The sequence below is a fragment of the Phaseolus vulgaris genome, chromosome 6 (genome assembly GCF_051622355.1).
Source record: "Phaseolus vulgaris cultivar YP4 chromosome 6, ASM5162235v1, whole genome shotgun sequence".
Classification (NCBI taxonomy): domain Eukaryota; kingdom Viridiplantae; phylum Streptophyta; class Magnoliopsida; order Fabales; family Fabaceae; genus Phaseolus; species Phaseolus vulgaris.
In genome coordinates this window covers 28838665-28860054 of record NC_143503.1, presented here as the reverse complement: position 1 = coordinate 28860054, position 21390 = coordinate 28838665, and the positions used below count along the sequence as shown (strand labels likewise).

Genomic DNA, 21390 nt, shown 5'->3' with positions numbered 1-21390 from the left:
TTATCTTAAATTATTAAGGAATCGTAAAAGTAAGAGCTGTGATTTCAGATATATGTTAAAATAACAGTTAGAAAATCCACGGAAAATCATACTTGACATAAATAACCAGTAATAGACATACCAGTTGAGCCTCCTTAATAATTTTGTTGCACACTAAAGAGTGACAGAGAACGTGTTAATCATTTTCCATCTTTGCCATTTATTCATTATTTCTTTACAAAAGCAGTGACGTGAAAAAGAAGAGTGATAAAAAGGGTTAAAAGGGAGGGAGGGGTATCACTTGTTCATGTGGCAAAGAATCCAAAGTCCCATGGGTTCCTTTGCTGCAGAAACTTCTTCACTTTTTCTTCCCAGCCATGTTGCTTTTTGGGATCCAACATGTAAAATTCGATACTTTATTGCAATACTGATACATCAATCAAACTCCATAAAATATAATCAATAATACATTCTAAAATGGTAGTTAGATAGATATATTTTTAATGATTAATATTAATTATTTGTGCATAGAATTTATATTAAAGGATTATAAGTCTGGTTAAAATATACATTTAAACACATATTAAGTATTAACATAGTACTTTTTGTTTATGAAACTTCTTATAATTTTTATGAAATTCACGCAATACTTCTCAGTCTATTTTTAAGAATACATTGTATTGATTGATATCTCTTTTTGACTCAAGAAGCTCATATTATTTCTTTTTGGATAACTTAGGTAGATTCAGTGTGGCATGTGATAAAAAACTTGGCAACTAACAAAATGGTGCCACTAGCAAGTTGGTGGGCTGCATGATTTGCTTGTCTCCTAACAAAACTCGTCTCAAAGTTTGGAAATAACTAGGTTTCTGTATACGCATGTTTATGAACAGACCTAATAAAAAAAAAGTGTTAACCCACCTTGAATTTCATCTACAGCAACTTTACAAACAAGCTCAATAATGACTATGTTATAGTTCAGACTTGCTAGCCAAGTGATGGCTTTCCATGCAAGCCACTGCCTTCAGAGTGTAGAGATTTTGCTTGGATAAAATACTGGACTCGTAGACACAAACCCGCTCCATATCTTACAAGGGAAGGGAACAAAGTTGCATCAGCATTGCATTTTAAGGAGCCCTCCATAGGTGGCTACTAAGAGTCAATGACCATTCTGCAAGTAGCAGACACTTGTTTTGGATGCATTTTTTTTCGCTGGGTCAACTTCTCCATTGCGTTCTGAATAACAGCCCTAGGTGAGCATGCTTTATCCTCCCAGATTTTGCAATTCCTTCTCCGCCACAGGGACCATAAGAGCATGGCCACCTTCCTTATAGTAGCTAGTGGTGTAACCTCCAAAACCCTAAAGAGGACATCAACAAATCTTTCTGCTATTCTACTGACCTAGACCTGCTTCTATCCAGAAGTTTTGTACCTAAGCGCACTCAAACCTCATCTAACCACTAAATACCTTAGAAGTATGGATGTTATGACAAACAGAACTTGGAGTATGGCCCAAAACTACCTCCAAGAAGAACCCCTTTTGGGTGACATTTATCTTTTAGAACTCTTGATATTACATCATCATGGTCGAAAGATAATTTCCAACCTTGCTTCCCAAACATGGAGATGTCAGAAACCCATTTTTTTGCATTCTTTCCTCACAATAAGTTGTTTCCACTGATCCAATTTATTCATCCACCATTGCTTTGGTTTCAACCCCACCAAAAAGAGTTCATCATCCTCTGTAAAGTCTTCGGCTAAGGATTCAAGCAATAGAAAAGTGTTCATATAGCAAGTTAGGATTGTTTGGACCACAAACTTCACAAGAATCTCTCTTCCTACTTTTGATAAATGTTTTCCCCAATTATTAACCTTTCTTCCACACCCTGTCTTCAAGGAAGTTGAACACAGCCTTCTTCCTCCCAATAATAGATGGCAAGTCCAAGTACTTTTTCGTGCCCAAACATTTTTAGACTCCCAAAACAATGTTAATGACTTATTTAACTTACAAGCTCATTTTAGCATCATATAAAATCTTCGTGTTTGCCATGTTAATGGCTTAATGTGCAGCCTTTTCATATTAAGGCTACTACTCTTCATCTCTTTATCTTTCAAATACATAAAACTGTCGTCAACAAACAAGTGTGTTATGATAGGGTCCTCTACGAACTTTTATACCATCCAGATCCCCACAAGCTTTTGCTCTTTTTGATAATATTTATAAATTTAATGATTATAAAATTAAATTCTTAAATTAAAATTAAAAATCATATATATAAACTCATTTAATATGGAAACAGAAAAAAAGTGAAGTCTGCATGCACGTAAACTTCACATAACAAAATTAAACTCATGAAATATATGGAGACTCCACTGAAAAAAATTATAATCGTGACATGTGCATTTCTATTTAAATCCGTAAATCAAGAAAGAAATTTCACAAGTGCAAAAGCAAAACTACTTGTATCTTATAAAAGAAACAATTAAATAAGATTTATGAGTAGCAAAATTGCCACTTCAAATATGTTTACGTTATCTATCTGCCCTCAAGGATTATTCATGTATTACGTTAATAGTTTAGTAACTCGACACCGTTGTCCACACCGGGTCAACAGTTAGGAGAAGAGTCCAAAAACAAAAACTAGCCAAAGGTCCATCATTATTAATCACCATCATACCATCCATCCATTCATAGTCCATGATGGTGATGATGATCATCACCATCGTCGCTATCGATAGGTGCCACAGAAACAAACATTTAACAAAGGTTAGCATTTGGATTGGTGAGAGTAGTTGATGGAGAAGGTTACCATGATTGCCATATCCACACACTACTACGTTTGGTTTTCAGTTAATTTTCAGAAGAACAATAAAATAATATTCTTGTTGTTGAATAATTAGGATTAGTGTGGGGCCAAGTCCAATATAATAACAAAAGTGGCACTCTTTCTTTCTGCTCTGCTATGCTACAACCACTGAAGCTTGGAGCGGTGTTACGGTGACAGTGGCAAGTTTTAGAGTGAAAGTGAGAAATGGGTCTGATTTCTAACAAGGTGGAGAGATATGAGATCAAGCCTGGCGACCACATCTACACCTACAGAGCTGTTTTCACTTATTCTCATCATGGTCTTTCTCAATCTCTCTTTTTCTTCGCAAAATTAAATTCCGTTTTTTGTTAATTTTGGATTTTTTTTATTTGAAATGTGGCTTCTGTGATCTAACTTTCAGCAATTGGGTTTTCTGCATCGCCTCCTGCACTCTGTATTTTTTTTTGTTTGCCCTTTTTCTGTTTTAGAAAAAATATGCATGATGTGTTTGCAGAATTGCAAGTGGGTCGATAGTGATGTTGTTGAAGGACCCCCGTCCAACGCCACGGGGAAAGCGTTTGTTTTTGCTTTGTCAATTCAATTTGGGTTTCGTGATTTGTAAGAAAAAATTGTTCTTTTTTGACTTTCAATTGATGGGTGTTGGAGAGGATTTATTTTTTCTTCTTTCAATGTTTAAGTTTTCGTGTGATGTTTGCTGGGTCCCGTGACCCTTTTGTTTCTCCTACTCTTCTTGATGTCCATGTCGTTTGATTTTGGTTCCTTTACCCGCTGGTGTGTGGATTCGGACTCATTTTATTTGTGCATATGCTGCTAGCATTGGCACAATGAACATATTTTGTTAAGCTTTATGTTTAGGAGGCATTGCAATAATTTGGAAACATTCAACACCGTGTCAAATTGGCATTTTAAAGCAGAATGTGTATGGGATTGGTCATATGAAATCTGAGCAAATTTATTATGAATTTATTTTCCTGGATTAGGAGTTATCTACGGTTGAATTGATAAAGATTAAGTATTCTCTGCACACAGTTGTAAGCAGAGGTATGTAGGTAGAAGATTTTTGTTCTTTTTCTTTGTTAAAGCGAGGAAGCAAAGCTCTCAATTAAACTAAGGTTTCTTGCCACTCGATGTAAATCGGACTTTATTTGTTTGAAATTCAGCATAATTACCTGTAACTATGAATGAAATTATCATTTGCAGATGTTCATATGGACTGATTGACGAGTATGAAGCAAGTATCATTCAGATTCCACTTAAATTAATCTAATTTAGTACCTTTGGGAGAGAACTTTTGTCATGGAACAAATACTGTGCCTATGTCATGATAGTAACTGTGCTACTATACAAATCATCTTTACAGTTTCTAGAAATAAGTTTGTAGTTCAATGAAAACCTTATAGTGGTTTTGGACAATGGAAGTTCTGTTTCAGGGGTCATTACTCTCTGCGTAGAAGACTGTTGATTGTGGCATCACGGAATTAGAATTTTATGTTACTTAGTCTTTATTTTTCCTTATTTTCTTAACATTGTAGGTGGGTTAACCCTGCCATCAGTTTGATCTTTTTCTTTCTCTGCCAAATGCTTGGATTATTTTTTGAAATATCACGTGTTTGTCTATTTAAATGTTTCTTTATATGCCTCCGTATTTTGTTACTCTTTTTGTAGAGTTATACCTCTCATTCTAAGTTTTCAAGGTAGATGATGCAGCTAAATAGCTAGGGAATTTATCTTTCCATGAAGATCAATACTATTTTTTTACTATGCAAGGAACAATCTCTATTTTATGACCAATGCGAATTATATCAGCAATGAGTGAACGATTCACTGGAAAGGGAAGCTGAGCTGTGCTTTCTTACTAATAAACAACTAGTCATCATTCTGTTTTTGCATTACATCATGTATAACACATTTCTTTTACACTGTCTCAGTGTATGCTGCGGGTCAATTATACTTTAGCTTTTCAGCTTTAGTTGCTAAGACCTCCTTGCTTATTTCTAATCCTTACGAAATCCATGATGAAGAATATCTGTCATTGTTTGATTTTGTTAGTTTGAAGGCAAATCCCTACTGTTTGCTTTCCAGTTTGTAAGAACCCGATGTGAGATGATATTGCTTTGTAGTATCAACCCTTCCTGCAGTTTACCGCTTATTCAAGTTAATTTGATCAAGATATATGGCATCTAACTAAATTCAGAATGGATTTAGAAAATCTTGTATATTGAATCAAGCTTAAATTTTATTTTTGCCTATGAAAACAGAACTGTATGGGTATGAGTTTTGGCATTTTGTACCAGGGCACTTTTGGTTTAGACTTTTTGGAGCTCTTAGAGGCAGGTTTTGGGGGGCGGGGGGATTGTTTCTTCTTGTGTAATGGGAATACCATGGTAGCTGTGTGCCGTATAAACTGTTTTGTACAAGTGTTGAAACATCACCCAAATGCTCCCTTTAATTTTATTCATTCTTTGCTGATAAAAAAAAAAGATCAAGCTTAAATTTAACTTTGATTAAATCTAAATACCATGCAGGCATTTTTGTTGGGGGAAGCAAGGTTGTACATTTCAGACCTGAAAGAAACTTAAAGTCAATTGCTGAGACATCATCAAACTTGGATGATCCAACATCCAACCCATGTCCAACCTTTCCTGACTGTGGATTCAGACAGCTAAACAGTGGCGTAGTTCTTTCTTGCTTGGATTGCTTCCTTCGAAATGGATCTCTTTACTGTTTTGAATATGAAGTTTCATCATCTGTTTTCCTCACCAGAATAAGGGGTGGCACATGCACTACTGCATCATCCGACCCATCAGAGACTGTTATCCATCGAGCAATGTATCTTCTTCAAAACGGCTTTGGTAATTATGATGTTTTTCAGAACAATTGTGAGGATTTTGCCCTGTACTGCAAAACAGGTCTTTTGATACAAGACAGTCAAGGGGTTGGAAGAAGTGGCCAAGCTTCTTCTATCATTGGTGCCCCATTGGCTGCAATGATTTCTTCTCCCCTCAAGTTGTTAATGCCAAGTCCTGTTGGTGTTGCTACTGTAACAGCAGGAATGTACTGCATGAGCAGATATGCAACTGACATTGGTGTCAGAAGTGATGTGATTAAGGTTCCAGTCGAAGATTTGGCTGTAAACCTTGGATGGAATGGTCCTCAGGAGGAGGTCGCTGAAAATGAAACTTCAGACAGACAGATTACTACCACATGATTTAGCATTGCACTTCGTTCTTATACGCACACGAAGCTACTTCGTGCCTCACTGTTTCTTGATACACCAGTTCATAGCAGATGTGTCTTCATGCATGTTACACCTTCTGTAAGACAAGACTGAATGGTTTCTATCTTATTCCTTGCCATAATTGGTGTTTGTCTAGTTATTCAAGTTGTGCATGAGATGAATTTGCAATAATATTACTTACAGTAGTAGTAACTATAATCTGATGTATTCCTTTGAGACAATTTTTCTTTTATTTGCCCATAATGCAACATTGCCTACAATAGTCATTGAACAATCTTGTGCGACATGAAAATCACATTTGATTATATTTATGCTATATTGTTAATCATGTTTTTCACACATTATTAAGTGTTTCTCTACTATGAAGATATTCATTATTTTTAATGATATGGTAACACAGTTTTGTGTTGAAAGTTGATAATGTTTAATTTATCCAGGACTACTTTTATGTGTTTGGTAGGAGGCGGCTTTTAATATGCACCGCATCTCTGTTCCAAATGGGTTCATGATATAATAGTAAAAAATTGTTGGTAGGTAATAAAATTGGTAACAGTTATAATTAGGGATATCTAAAAACTTTATATTAAAATATTTCCAAAACATCTCAGTCTCCACTTAGTCTATGGCACCACCGACACCCCTCACAAGACTGTCACTGTGATGTGAAGTCAAACAAAGCTGAAATTGACAGTGATGGAAAATAAAATGCACTAACCTTTGAAGAAGAAAATAGCTATCAGCAGGATAATTAAGAACTTGCTTAATGAACAATATTTTCTTAATGAAGCAATTCTAAACAACTTTTAATGTGAGCTCAAATTTCTCTAATGAAAAGTTACTTCAACCCACTAATATTCTATTCAAACACCTGAATAAGAATCAAGAGATGCTATCTGAAATAACTTTACATAAGTTCATCTGCTCGGTTATATGAATGTTCTTTTCAATAATATACCAATGTTGATTGTGCATTATTTTTAGTGTTGACATCCCTTTTAATTGCTAAGACGTTAGTCCAAATTTATTGAAACTAATTCTAAACTATTTAAATTGAGAAATATGATTTGTATAATAAACTATATATATGGTAATTAAAAAGAAACAGAAAAGGAAAGAAAATTATGAGACGTGGTAACTTATATAAAAGAGAAATAAAAAAATTATTTTAATAAAAAGTATTGTATAAATTGATCTTTTTTATTTACATATACACCTCTTTACAAAATTTACAATTTTAATGTCTACTTCTTGATCTTTAATATAAGACACTTTTAATATAATTACACCACTGAAAATGATTAATGTAGTTGACTTTTAAAAATATTTTATCAATATATATACCAAATTAACTTTCATTCTTAATGACTTTTAAATTATATTCTCACTACCTATTAATATAAAAACACAATACTTATAATAGACTAGACCAGAAAAATAAATATAAAGTTATGTAGAAATTATAGAATATCCTATTAAAAGTATCAATGATTTCTTTCAAAATTTGTCTTATATTAAGTACCTAGGAAGTATTTTCAATAGATTTCTTTAGAAACACTTATGGTGGAAGTAAATAAGAAAACAAATAGAATAATTTTAAAAAAAAATAGTTTATGGGCAAGTTAAAATCACTTTTGAAGAATTTAATATGATTTTTTTTAAAAGTTAAAAATTTACTTTTCTTCAATTTTTTAAAATACTTGAAAGAATATATAAACATAGGTTAAGTATCGAAATAGAACATCACTTTTGTATCAGTGTGATTCCGAACGCATTATTTCTAGGGTTTGGGCCAAATGATATTATAGTCTTCTTAAGAGGAAAAAAAAAGTATTGGAAAATCAAAGACAAAAGATGGAAATAAAGTAAACAAAAATGCTTTAAAAAGGATATAATATAATTTTAGATTTTTTTTCCTTTTTTATGTACACATTGTTCTTCATTGCCTTCGTCTTTGAATGCCACCACTTAACCTTTCTTATGAGAGTACCAACTCATTACACTGTCACCATTTTCAAATAATATTAAAACTGTGTGACTTCTAAAAGTGAAAGCTAATCTTAGAAAAATAGCCCATTCCATGTGTTAACTATATTTGTGCATTATATATATTTTTTACATATATAATTTTTTTCTTAGAAAATTATATACTTTTATCTCCTTGATTATGCTATTACTATTTTTTACTTTCTTTTTCCTAAGTAAGACGTCCTATTAGAAAATCCTTAAATAAAAATATATTATTTAATAAAAATAAAAATAATAGTATTTAAAATAATTTATATTATTAATAATAAATGAAATTAATTTTTAAATTAATACTTAATATTAATTAGATTATAAATCAATCATTATAAAGACTAATTTAACCTTGATAAAATATAAAAAGAGTTTATTAATTTTAGACATCAATAATTTTTTTGATTTATAAAATAATATATAATTTAATTAATATATAATAATTAATAATTTTTTATTTTTTAAATTAATTTTTATTTAATAATTTTCTTGTAACTTTGTAATATTTAATGAGAAATTAAGAGATTAATCAGAATATTTCAATTTTCTATTTTAATTGGGATTATAAAATTATATTTGTATTTTGGCCTTTAAAAACAGCCTTTTAGTTAGGGTCAGCTTATAAAATCTAGCAATAAAATGAATTAGAAACACTTTTGTCTCTTTGGAAACTTTCTTTTGACAGTTAGGTTAGGTTCATTGATTTATTTATACTTTTTTGAGTCATTTTTTTATGGATAAATAATAATATTTAAATGGAACATTATGATGTTCCAGTCCATGTATAAAGATATATACCAAAAACATAAATGAATAGAGACATTCAGGATGTCACATTCCTAAAATTTATCTGTTTTCAGCATAAACCTATACGTACATTGTAACCCTAACAGAGAAACAAGTTCTATGTATACACTATCATAAGATACCTACATTATCTGCAGTACCTTTCTATGTACTTGCATGTCCCTTGGAGCTAAAACTTTTTTCTAATATAAGCTTAATCCATATTCCCGGTTTTCAATGTTCTTTATCACTAATAATTACTCTTTTTTTTTGTATTATTATGTTTACTGTTCTTCACACAAACACTTCTACAAATTCCTTTTTTGCTCAATTTCATGAACTTGTGTAAAATTAAATCTAATTTCATATTTTCTTTTCATAAATATTAAAAAATATCTACTGCAGTGTGTATTTCTAAATAAATCAAAGGATTTTTCATTTTTAAATAGATCGATAAATATAAAATTTTAATATTTTCAACACTTAATTAACATTTTTTAATAGTATGAAGATTTGTCTTTTCTACTGAATATTTTTTTTTTCTATTACAAAAAATTACTCAAGAGTATAAGTATATTAAATTTTAATTATTTGTTATTAACAAATGAATAAATTAAATTAAAATGAAATACTTTAAAATATCTCAATTATACATAAACTATCGACGATCAATCTACACTCCAAAAAAGGTCCAAACCCAACCTCTTTACCTAGTTATATTTAGGGAATCGAAACTGCATAAAATCATCTAGGAGAAATAAGAAAACTCATGACACCACCCTAAAAACTTTATACCCACCAAAAATAAATCAATTGGGGAACGATACTTGTAACAAATTATATTAATTTAAATTAGAGCGAGGATTTTATTTCTCCAATGCATTTTTGTTCTTTATTTTTTTTCCTTCTCTCTTATAATAAAGTCTATTATAACGTGTCGATATCCAGGGTAGAAAAAATGAGATGAGTGTAGAAAGAACATTTTTGGTTGATTTTAGGGAATAATAGTAAAGAATTATATCTATTTAAAATACGTTAATAAGTTTAGGTTTAGGGTTTAATAAGTCGTTTTGAGGATCTGATCTCCACAAATATTCTTTGTTATTTTTTTTTTCCTTCTCTCTTATCAGGTGTATTATGAGTGCTCGAACTTGGGGGAAAAAATGGGAACGTGTTGAAAGAACATTTTGAAAATATATTGGTACACCCCAAAAGGAGAAATCGGTAAGGAGACTATGGCAGAAGAAGAGAAAGAGAGACATAGATGTTTACAAAAGTTGCTTTGTCTGCCAATTGAAGTTACTGGAAGTGAAAATGATGAACGATGATGGCGAAAAAATAATAGTTAATTAGTCGTCGACATGTGAAAGCATTGACCTTAGTGAATGAAATGATTTCCACTTGACCCAGGGAATGTTTGTGGGTCCCATCTTGGAAACACCCAAACAATGTGGGCTCCTCAGAATTTTCTTCATTCTTTGCATTGCACATACTATGATTAAATTCAGGTAATGGATCACACAGGACATCATTACTCATGACTCATGGAATAAACCATATAATATGTTCTGCCTCTTCCAACTAAAATAACCAGCAAATGGTTGTCCATTGATGGTATTATTAGGTTAATTAGTGTTTGGTTGGGGCAGGTAATCAAGTTTTCAAGCTTCATTTGAACAACTTAATTTATTAAATATATGTTGACCCGTGCTGTTCAAATGCATGCGCTTAACTAATAAATACATAATTACAGATCAAGCTTGCATTACAAATCAGCTAAAATACTCCTTTTGTTTCTCTTTTTCAGTTTTCATTTTATATTTATTCTTCCGAATAATTCCACCAAGTGCTTTCATAGTTGGAAGAATCTCGGATGTGATAATTTAGATATCAAAGCTGACACCCACTAGTTTTTGCAGACACTGATAGAAATAGTAATAGAAATAGGAAAGATCACACAAACCACTATCACAACACAACCAATCCAATACATGTATAATTATGGTTACAAACTTGAGTATCTGAGTCTTTCCTTAATCATCAAAAGTCATTTCGACCAAATCTTTGAAAGCATGCATACATCAATAAAGGTCATATCATATATCTCTACTCCTGACAGAAGAATTCATGAATACAGGCTATTGCATGACCTGGACTAAATTAGACCCTATATTCACCTCTTCTTCTATCTACCTCTCTAAATGGAAAAACAACCAAGATGAGCTATAAAATCCTCACATTGTTCCGATAGAAACGTAGTAGTAATGTATACAAAACAGAGTAACCAGATGTATCCTATTGTTAGCGTTCTGAACAACTCAAACAAATAGATCATAGTGATTCACGTGAGAAAGGATAGAAAGAAAAGAGTGAAGATAAAGAAAACAATGCTGGTTTTATCCATGTCCGTTCCTTAATTACCATGATGACCCTTCACCGATGATTCCAGTCCAGTATCCAGTTGGATTATTTCCTTGTTCTTTATTGTGTTCCACTTCAACACCTGCAGAAAGGTGCTTGATGTCTCCGAAAGGGAACAAAAGCCTCCCGCCACCACCGTTCTCTTGAACCCCATGTGATCTATTTCCAAACCCATCAACTGAAAAGCTAAGGTTTGGTTTAATTTCTTGCATGGGATAGTTGGGTGTGTAAAGTGAATCTGAGCTTGTCATGAAGGGATTAGGAGCATAAGGATTCAAACCCCTGGACACCATGCCATAAGGTGGTGAAAGAGAAGAAGGGCTATGGTGGTGACCAGTATTATTCTCACCACCAATTTCAAGTTTTGGCATCTCACCATATGGAGACATGCCATGATACTTGTCCATAGCTGCAGGAAAAGCCAAATTAAGGTCATGGACTCCTTGCATTTTAGGGTTTTGGGAAGAAATAGCCGAGACTGATGAGAGGCTTGGTGGATTCAAGTCAGGAACCTTTGATGAGGTGGCCTTCTTGTTCTTCCTGGAGCCACCTCCAACGGGAACGTTTCTGAGAGAACCACCTTCTGTCCAATACCTTCTACAAGTCTTGCAGAAGTATCTTGGTTGTGTGAGGCTGTAATTGTTGTAATAACAGAACTTTGTGTTGGTTGAACTGCACCTTGGACAATTCAACTGCTCTTGTGGTCTTGCTTTCTTCTCTAACGATGCCTGTGCGCATGAATTGGGACCTATTTCTTCCATGTCTCCTCACTGGCTCAACCTCCTAACAAACGCAAAAGAGGCTATAAGTACGTATGTTCTTGCCTGACAAAAAGAATTTCTAGAGCACGACATCGTAATTTCATTACACAAAAACAGGAATGAGTAAACTTAACGAATCAATAATGATAACAAATTAGAAATCCTTTTTAACCCTGCTATATATATTTGACAATAATTATCACACGAGGAAGAAGGTAAAGAAGGGCAAAAGTTAAAGCAGTTGCAGCGCTTTTTGTGTTTAGGATCTGATCGTAACCTTTTTTGGTAGAAAAGGAGAAGATAGGAGACCAATATACGGTGGACTTTGCACCTCATGCCATGAATACCTTCTCCTTGATATAGCTAGAAATTTAAAACAAAGATTCAAACAAATCTTAAATCTAATAGAACCTCATGCTCGTGTGAGCTTTAAGGCAAACTAAAGCTCGGAATGAACAGCTCAAACTTGGTGCATTAAGCAAAAGACATGAGAAAAAACCAACCATCCTGGTTGCCGAGTGAACGGTAGCCATGAATAGTTCAGAGAGAAAAGACAAAGAAAAGCAACGAAGATGATATGAGAGAGAGAAAGAGTTCACCTTGTTTGTCTGCAGCTGCGCTTTAGTGCAAGAAAGAATGTTTTAGTTTGGTTGTGGGATGGCTTTATCTGCTGGCTTATTACTTTATGGACGATGAAAATCGAAAAACAAAATAAAGTTTGAGAAGAAATGTGTCAGTTTTGACTATACTTGCAATTCCTCTTCTTTAATGATGTTTTAGCCTTTAGGACTCCCTCTAATTTTTGAATGTCTACAATTTCCTTTTCCTTTCCTATTAATTCCAAGTTTATCTCTTTTTGTCTGCTTTTGTTTAATTTTATGTGGTGGAATAATGAGTATGTAGTGTGGTCATCGGTGGATTTTTTCCTTTTTTAAAGATATAGATCTTCACTAATGCTTCAATTGTCAAACCTTCTTTTTCTCTAATCTAGGACCACCTTTCAACAGATGTGATTTTCAGGTTCATCAAAGAGATTAATGTATTTGAATGTTTTTATTCAGGTCTTTCTTTAATTATCAGAGAAGTTTTTGCTGAAATTAATAAACTTTCTTCATGTTTTCGTATGTACATACTGGGATTTTATTGAAAATCTCAAATGATTAAAGATAAAATATATATAAGTAAGTTTAAATCTTATTTTATAAATCAAATTTATAAAGTTTGAATATTCTAATAATAAATTTATTAATTTTTAGTCACAAATTATATATAAATATATAGTTTTATACATTATAAATTTTGACATAATATATATAATAATATATATAAGTAGGTTCAAAACTTTTATAAAGTTAAATATTCTAACAAAAAAAATTTAATTTTACATCACTCATTCTTAATATTGAATTATTTATAAATATATAATTTTACATATCTCGACATAAATATAAATATTAAAGATAAAAATACTATAAATATATTAAATTTTACATACCAATTAAGAATAAAATATATAAATGATTACTGACATCACATTAAATTAATTAATTTTATAAGTTTTTAAGTTTAAAATTTCATTTTCTTAATAGAATGCAATCAATCGAATCTCTTCTAAGGTCATTTCTCAACTTCATTTTTTTTCTTTTATCTTGTCTATGCTATTTTCAAATGCTTCAGTGTTCATTTAACTCGACAACTTTTCTGACCTGATCAATTAACAACTAAAAAATGTGCTGAAACAAAAGTTGCAAACTTAATTAACCACTAAGCAACATAGGATGGTCATAAGTCCATGACAACATAGCCAGAAAAAGCGATATATTTTATAGTTTATCAACTATAGTTGTTAAACTATAGTATAATTAAAGGATCTGTTGGTTAAACATGAGAATAAATATGTGATGATACCTAATGAAAAATCTACATCTGATGGAGATTGGGAATTGTAAATAATAGTTATCTCACTGTTAGTCACCTCGAAAGTATGTGACAAGAACATAATTGTTAAGAGATAGATTGAAATAAAAGAGATAAAGTAATTGCTCAAGTAGTATCACTCATGAATCAATGTAAGTGTATATTCCTTCTTAATTGATTGGATGAGAGTGTGTGAGAATCATATTATATGTGAACATTATTGTATTGTAGGTGTTCAATTGTACGTTTATTCATGTTTTAATTTACAAATATATCTTCTTAATTATTTATATTTTATTTTTGTACTCACTTGTTATCTTTTTAATTTCTCTTCTTCTTCTGAATACCGAATAAACTTTTTAAAGTAAGAAATTATCAGCATTCAATGTAATAATTACTATGCATAAATTAAAGCTTTCGTATCATTTGGCACGATGGTGGACTAACACGATGGAAATGAATAAAACAAATTTAGAAATGCTCAGAATGTTGACTCAAAATACGTATTTCATTTATCTTATTTTGGTATGCTCATTTTAAAAAATACACATATTTCCTTAAATAAATTAAGCCGAACATATATACCCAAAGTGTTTCGAAGTATCTTTTGGAGAAATCAATTCTTTTTGTCTACATTCTATAATTTATCAACTCCAGTTCCCCACATCAAGTGTCTTTAGTCTCTTAGATACCTTTGTAAACAACCCTCCCTCCCCTTCAAAGAAAAGGGAAAAGTATATTTAGAACCCTTTATTTATTTCAAAGTAAATATATAGGAAATAGAAAGGAAGATAACTGCTACAAGATTAAAAAGAGAGAGTTTAATTTACATGTAATATGCTAGAATAAAAAATGACTTTTGAAAAGTTATTTAATCAATGAATTTAGTATTTATAATAAGGAGGAGCATAAAAGTTATGCAAAATAAATATAAAATATTTTATATTATTTAACTAATTAAGTGTAAATCTTATCTTATAAATTAATTTTTATTAAATTAATTTTGTAAAATTAAATTAAATTAAAATTTAATTTTTAATATAAAGAGTTATTTAAAATTTATCCTAACAATAATTTATTACATTTATTACTATCAATCACTTATATCACGTCACAGTTGGACGTTCTCCATATTAAATTAAATTTAAAATTTATTTTTCAATAATTTACATTAGAAATACATACACTCTAGTTACACTAAAAAAAATTACTACGTTTTTGTATTTATACCGGAAAGAAGACATAGGAAAATAGTAGGATTTTCTCTTTTTCATATAAGAACTTTTCCCGTGAATTGACATAAAAAGGGGGTGGGGAGATATACTTTTTAATACATTAAAAAACTAAAATAAGATAGAGTAAAAGTTTAATTTTTATATATTAAATTTATTTTATAATTTATATAAAATATTTATTATTATTATTATTATTATATCTAAACAACACCTTTAACGGCTAATCTAAGTTTATAACTTTTTGTTCGTCAGTATTCGACTTTTAATCAAAATAATAAATCACAATTATATATTTTGTAACTACACTTTAACAAACATCTCAATTTTCAAAATTTTAGAAGGGTATTGTGGGTTGGTCCGCGCCACATAGGTCCGTTCCGTGTTTGGTCTGTCTCGTGTTTGGCCAGCAAAATGTGGATCGGGTTGACTCGTTTCGTAAAAAATGTGAGCTCATTTCGTTGACCGTCCTACATAAGAGATAATCTGCGAGTCTGTAGACCAGTTCGCATAAAAAAAATATTTTAAAATTAATAATTATTTTCTATCATTGTAAAAATATAACGCTGTGAAAATTTAAATGTTAAATTTTTATAATATTTTTCTAAAAAAACCAATAAATGGTTTACATTTAAGCGAAATAACCCATTTAATCAACTCTAACAATTATTAGTTGAATCCAATTAACTTTTTTAATCTTCAAAAATTAATTTAAGTTAAATTAACTCATTCTTGAACGTTTCATCATTATTCAATCTAAACAACAATAATTAATAGCCTACCTAAATAAAAATAAGTTGATACACTTTAATGCTATAAGATGCTCTCGGAGCTAACATTTATTTTGCCTTCTCAGTCACTTATGGATTGTTTAAGATAGAAGAAATAAGAGAAAGAGAAAAAATGTAACAAAAGTGAAAGCAATATATATTATCTTATCTTCACTTTTGTTAAGATGGGTCACGTGACACATGTGTGTCCTGGCATTTTTATATAGGTGGGAGTACCTTTATTAATTCCATTAATTTAATTTTTTATTGTGGATAAAAAAAAATAGAAGATTGAAAAAAAACTTTTATTAATTTTTTTATTATAAAAATAATAATAATTTGAAAGATTGAAAAAGAAAAAATATATATTTTCACCATTTTTATTTGTATGTTGAAACGAGTGAAAATAAACTGTTTGATGTGATAATTTAAATCATTGAAACTTCCTGATAAAGCTAGTTTTAACATTTTCTAACAATTTTTAATGGTAAAAAATGGTTTTTTTAACGATATTTTTATTTTAAATATTTTTTTTCTCATTATATTTCTTCTATCACCATTACTTGGTAGATGGAAGAAGACTAGAGGAAAAAAGATCATATAACTATTTTTTAAGAAAAATGAAAAATAACTTTAAGAAATGGATAAAACCTGTTGTACTAATTCTTATCTGTGTCCTTTTCACTTTAAATCAATTAAATTACATAATTTTTAAAATAATTTCTCTCTTTTTTTTAGGGAGATTCCATCTTAATGAAATATAAACACAATTTATAAATAAAGATAAATTTCACCATCTTTAAATTCACAGTTATTTCTTAACATATTATAACAAAAGTTTGTATTTTCTAAAATTTTGGCAGAGATCATTATCTCTAATTAATATGATTATTAACCTCTGTTATACTAACTGATTAAATATTTAATTAATTTCTTACTTCTTATTTTCTGGGATTATTTTATTTTATTTCAACTATATTCTCTTTATACTCTTCGCTGGAAAAAAAAAAGAGTACATATTCTCTTTTATTGACGTGACTCCTTTTTGCTTTTTGTTAGATTACTGTACAAATGACGACATTCTACTTTAGTTTTTCACTTAAATAACAGATTTGTTTTTATCGGCAAATTATGTCAAACAAATGCATATTGTTAACTAGAGGAGAGGAAAAATTTATCAAAACATCTTCTTCATTTGTTAGATATCAAAACACCTAAAATTATTCTTGAATTTCGAGAGAAAATTACCTCAATCATCATTATATAACTTAATCATATTATACGAGCTCATAAGTATATATTCTCAATATAATCTCATAATATAAAATATATCATGTATAAGTATTTATATATAACACAATATAGTATATATAATATCTCAAAACAAATGGATCTATAAATAAAAATATATTTTAAATAATATTTTTTCAAAAGAAATCATAAAGAAACTCTTTGCCATTAAGGTATACATATAAAGTTAAATTATGCATGTTGATTCATAAAACAGTCCTTTCTGTTTAACTATGAATGCACGATTATCATAATTATAAAGTACAGTATGTAAAAACAAAGTTCAATCAGTGGTACACAAATTTAAACATAAATTAATAAATCAATATAATTAACATAATTATTTTACTATTCTTCTTCATAGAGTCAAACACAATTATGCGCATTCTTAGTTAATTCCAACATATTGATCGTGATTTTTATTATGATGAAGGAAATGTTAGTTTCTGAAACAAAATGTAAACAATCCAAAAAAGCATCATTTATGTATGTGTCTACAAAAGTTAACCATTACAAAATACAAGCATCATGTTTATAAATGGTGATATTTGATTTTTTTTTTAAATTTAATATTTAACGTTGAACTATTGAAATAATAGGAATCGGAACCATGACAGAAGAAATTTTGAATAATAGATAAATTTTGAAATTAATTGAGAAATAAAGAATAAAAGGTATATTAAAAATGCGGTAAGACAAGGTGATCCATTGTCTCCTTTACTTTTCTGTCTAGCAGAGAAAGTTCTTAGTAGAGGTCTCTCTAAGCTTGTGAATGATAAGAAGATTTTAAATATGGCCAGTCGGCAAGGGTATCTCACTCCCTCTCATATTTTGTATGCTGATGACATATTTATTTTTTGTAGGGGATATTAAGTCTCTTAGAAATTTGAGTTCTTTTCTTAAAACATATAGTGATTTTTCTGGTCAATATATTAATAACTCTAAAAGTAGTTTCTTCACCATGGATAATTCTCCAAGATTTGTCACCAAAATTCAAAATATTCTTTCCTGTAGTCATGGTTGTTTGCCTTTCAATTATTTAGGAGTGCCTATCTTAGTTGGTGCTCCAAAGTGTCGGTTTCTTCAATCTTTGGCTGATAAAGTTAAATTGAAGCTAGCATCTTGGAAAGGTAATTCTCTTAGCATGATGGGTCGAATTCAGTTGGTCAATACAGTGATTACTGGATCTCTAGCTTATAGTTTTAATATGTATAAGTGGCCTGTTTCACTTATTAAGCAAGTTGAGCAGTGGTGTCAGAATTTTATTTGGACTGGTAATATTCTGAAAAAAGGTATTGCTACCATTAATTGGGGGAAAATTTGTTCACCTCTTGAGGATGGAGGCTTGAATATTATTAATCTTCATCATGAAAATAATGCATATCTTCTTAAGCTTGCTTGGAACTTTGCTTATAGCGACAAACCTTGGTCTTTACTCTTGAAAGCCAGGGTTCTTAAATCAAAGTATGAATTTAGAACCGTTTATAGATCTTCCTCTCTCTGGCCTGGAATTAAGCAATTTTATTCTACCATACTTGACTATACTTCTTGGACTGTTGGTACAAGTTCTTTTATTAATTTCTAGAATGATAAATGGTGCTCTACTACTTCTTTAGCAAATATTACAGGGTTATCTGATGGTGTTAGCATTCCGGATACAGTCTCTCAATTTTGGACAGGTTGTGATTGGAATATTCCCTTCTCTTTACAGCATATGCCTCTTTTTTTTAATCATATCATGATTAGAGAGAAACAGGATATTCCTAATTGGATTCTAAATGATTCTGGTCGTTTCACTCTTAAATCACTCTTAAATCACTTTTTTCTTGGAACCAGGAGTTCCAGGTGGTTGGGGTAAATTTATTTGGTCTTCATCTATTCCGCCTTCCAAAACTCTAGTACTCTGGAAAAATTTTCATGGGCGACTTCCTACAGATCAACATATTCAGAATAAGGGTTTGCATATATGTTCTATGTGTTCGCTTTGTGAAAAGCAAGAGGAATCTATTCAACATCTATTTTTTGAATGTCCTACCGCATTGCATATTTGGAGTTGGGTATGACAAATTTTTCTTATTTCTCATTTCTCTAATAAGGATGATCTACTTTCTTTTATTAAGAGTGCTGGTAGTCCTTTGGTTAAATTGATTAAGCTTGCGGTGATAACCTTTTCTATATGGATGATATGGCGTATGAGGAATTATGCTAGATTTCAGGATAAGATTGAGGTTTCTAAGGCTATTTCGATAATTAAATATTTAACTTGTCTAGTGGGAAATTCCTCTAAAGCTTCAATGAAGAATGATATGTTGGACTTCAACGTGATTAAGTTTTTCGGTATTAAGATTCGTAGTGGTAAAGTTCTTCGTCCTCTTCCTATTAGATGGGAATTTCCTTCACTAGGCTGGGTCAAAATTAATATTGATGGGGCTGCTAAGGGGTATCCTGGTCTTGCTACTTGTGGAGGTATTTTTCGTGGGAGTATGGGAGAATTTATTGGTGCTTTTTCAGCGTTTTTTGAAGTTCAAACTGCTTTGGTTGCTAAGTTTTATGGAGTTATACATGCTATGGAGGAAGCTCAAAAAATGGGACTTACTAATGTCTGGCTTGAATGTGATTCTGCCTTGGTTTGTGCTGCGTTTACTGCTAGGACTAATGTTCCGTGAATGCTTCAGAATCGATGGAATACTTGTCTTAATTTTTGTGGGACAATCAGGTTTAGGGTAACTCATATTTTTCGTGAAGGGAATGCGTGTGCTGATAAGTTGGCTAATTTAGGATTTATTCATAGAGAATCATTTAATTGGTATAATAGACTCTCAGCTAGTCTGTTCTTAGAATTCTTTATGAATAGGTATAATCTATATATTTATCGTTTGTGTTAACATATGAGTTTTGGTCTAGTCCCCCATATTTTTGTTTTTTTTTTATTTTTTGTTTTTTTTAATAATATTTTTTTTCATGGAAAAAAAATAATTAATAATTAAGATAGAAATAGGTTAGTAATATATGTGAAGTGTTAGTGGATGTTGGTGAAGAAAAGTAATAGTTATAATTATACATCCTAAAATTGGTTTATGAGAAATGATTAAGTCCAAAAGAAAAGAGAGAAAGATGAGAGAAGTTTCCAACAGCCGACAAGAGGGGACAAAAAGAAGCAAGAGTGGGTCCTCAGAGATGATGGATTTATTTAATATTTAATAGATAATAATAAGTTTATGTAATAAAATGTTGATAAAATATGTATTATTAGTCTAAAGTTATAAATGTAATAATATGTGAGTTATGATGGGTGGAAGGTGTGTGTCACTTCACTGTCACTTTCTTCACTACTTTCTTTTTCTTTTTCATGTGATCACCGAATCTCACTCACTATTCACATTTCAATTACTTTAGTGCTTTCTCGCTCAAACTATTATACTTCCACACCTTATTTGTAACTCCTTCAAAAAAATCATTTATGCAAATTCACTGAAATTTTAATATGAAAACATTTATGTATATTTTTAATTTATAAAATTTCATTTCGTTTATTTTAATTTTGTTGTTCTAGTAACCAGCTTATAAAATAAGTTTTTCAAAACAAATTTAGTTTTTAATAACAGCTTATAAGTTTTTTGTTAATAATTTGGCACAGCAAACGACAAAAAAGGGAAAAAAATGTAAATGTTGACAATTCTATAAAGCTGCTTTAGTTTTGTGTGATTTCGAGACAAACGTGAAAGAAAAGAAAACAGAAGAAAACAAGAAAAAAGAGAATGAAGTGATTTTTTTTGTTTATAAAAATAAATAAAAAAGTTATAGTTAATACCATTCATAATTCATGCTACCTATATGATCTACTTATATATAAATCCTATATTGTCGTAAATAGTTAAATACTCGATATTAAATAATCGGTTCAAATAGATATTAATGAGTGCTTTTTATAATTGATTAAAATATTAATATTTATAATATTTTTGTATTAATTTATCATATGTAATTCTTTTAAAAGTTGTTGAGGTTTATGATAATTTAAGTATATTTTTCTCCTTATTTTTTTTTACGTATTTTAAAAATAAAATTGTTACTAAGTTTCAATTATTATCTCAATTAATTTGAATTTGTGATAGGAACATTAATATTATATATACATATGGAAAAATATTT

General features: G+C 30.3%; 2 protein-coding genes across 5 annotated transcripts; one reads left to right on the top strand and one right to left on the bottom strand.

Annotated features, from left to right (window-relative positions):
- Positions 1 to 2566: 2566 nt before the first annotated feature.
- On the top strand, positions 2567 to 6384 carry LOC137831921 (protein LEAD-SENSITIVE 1). The gene is made up of 3 exons (XM_068639827.1): positions 2567 to 2746; positions 2881 to 3105; positions 5333 to 6384. The coding sequence occupies exons 2-3, from the start codon at positions 3012 to 3014 to the stop codon at positions 6013 to 6015; spliced, it is 777 nt and encodes a 258-aa protein (XP_068495928.1). The 5' UTR covers positions 2567 to 2746; positions 2881 to 3011; the 3' UTR covers positions 6016 to 6384.
- Positions 6385 to 10813: 4429 nt separating this feature from the next.
- Positions 10814 to 12823, bottom strand: LOC137831922 (dof zinc finger protein DOF3.7). Of its 4 annotated transcripts, XM_090303201.1 has the most exons (3): positions 12629 to 12676; positions 12307 to 12392; positions 10814 to 12051 (listed from the first exon to the last, which is right to left on the bottom strand). In XM_090303201.1, the coding sequence occupies exon 3, from the start codon at positions 12027 to 12029 to the stop codon at positions 11265 to 11267; it is 765 nt and encodes a 254-aa protein (XP_090159327.1). In that variant the 5' UTR covers positions 12030 to 12051; positions 12307 to 12392; positions 12629 to 12676; the 3' UTR covers positions 10814 to 11264. The 4 variants fall into 4 exon arrangements, with proteins under 4 accessions (XP_090159327.1, XP_068495929.1, XP_090159328.1 ...); XM_068639828.2 differs by lacking the exon at positions 12307 to 12392 and having other exon boundaries at positions 12629 to 12823; XM_090303202.1 differs by lacking the exon at positions 12307 to 12392 and having other exon boundaries at positions 10814 to 12092; positions 12629 to 12662.
- Between the last annotated feature and the right edge of the window lie 8567 nt (positions 12824 to 21390).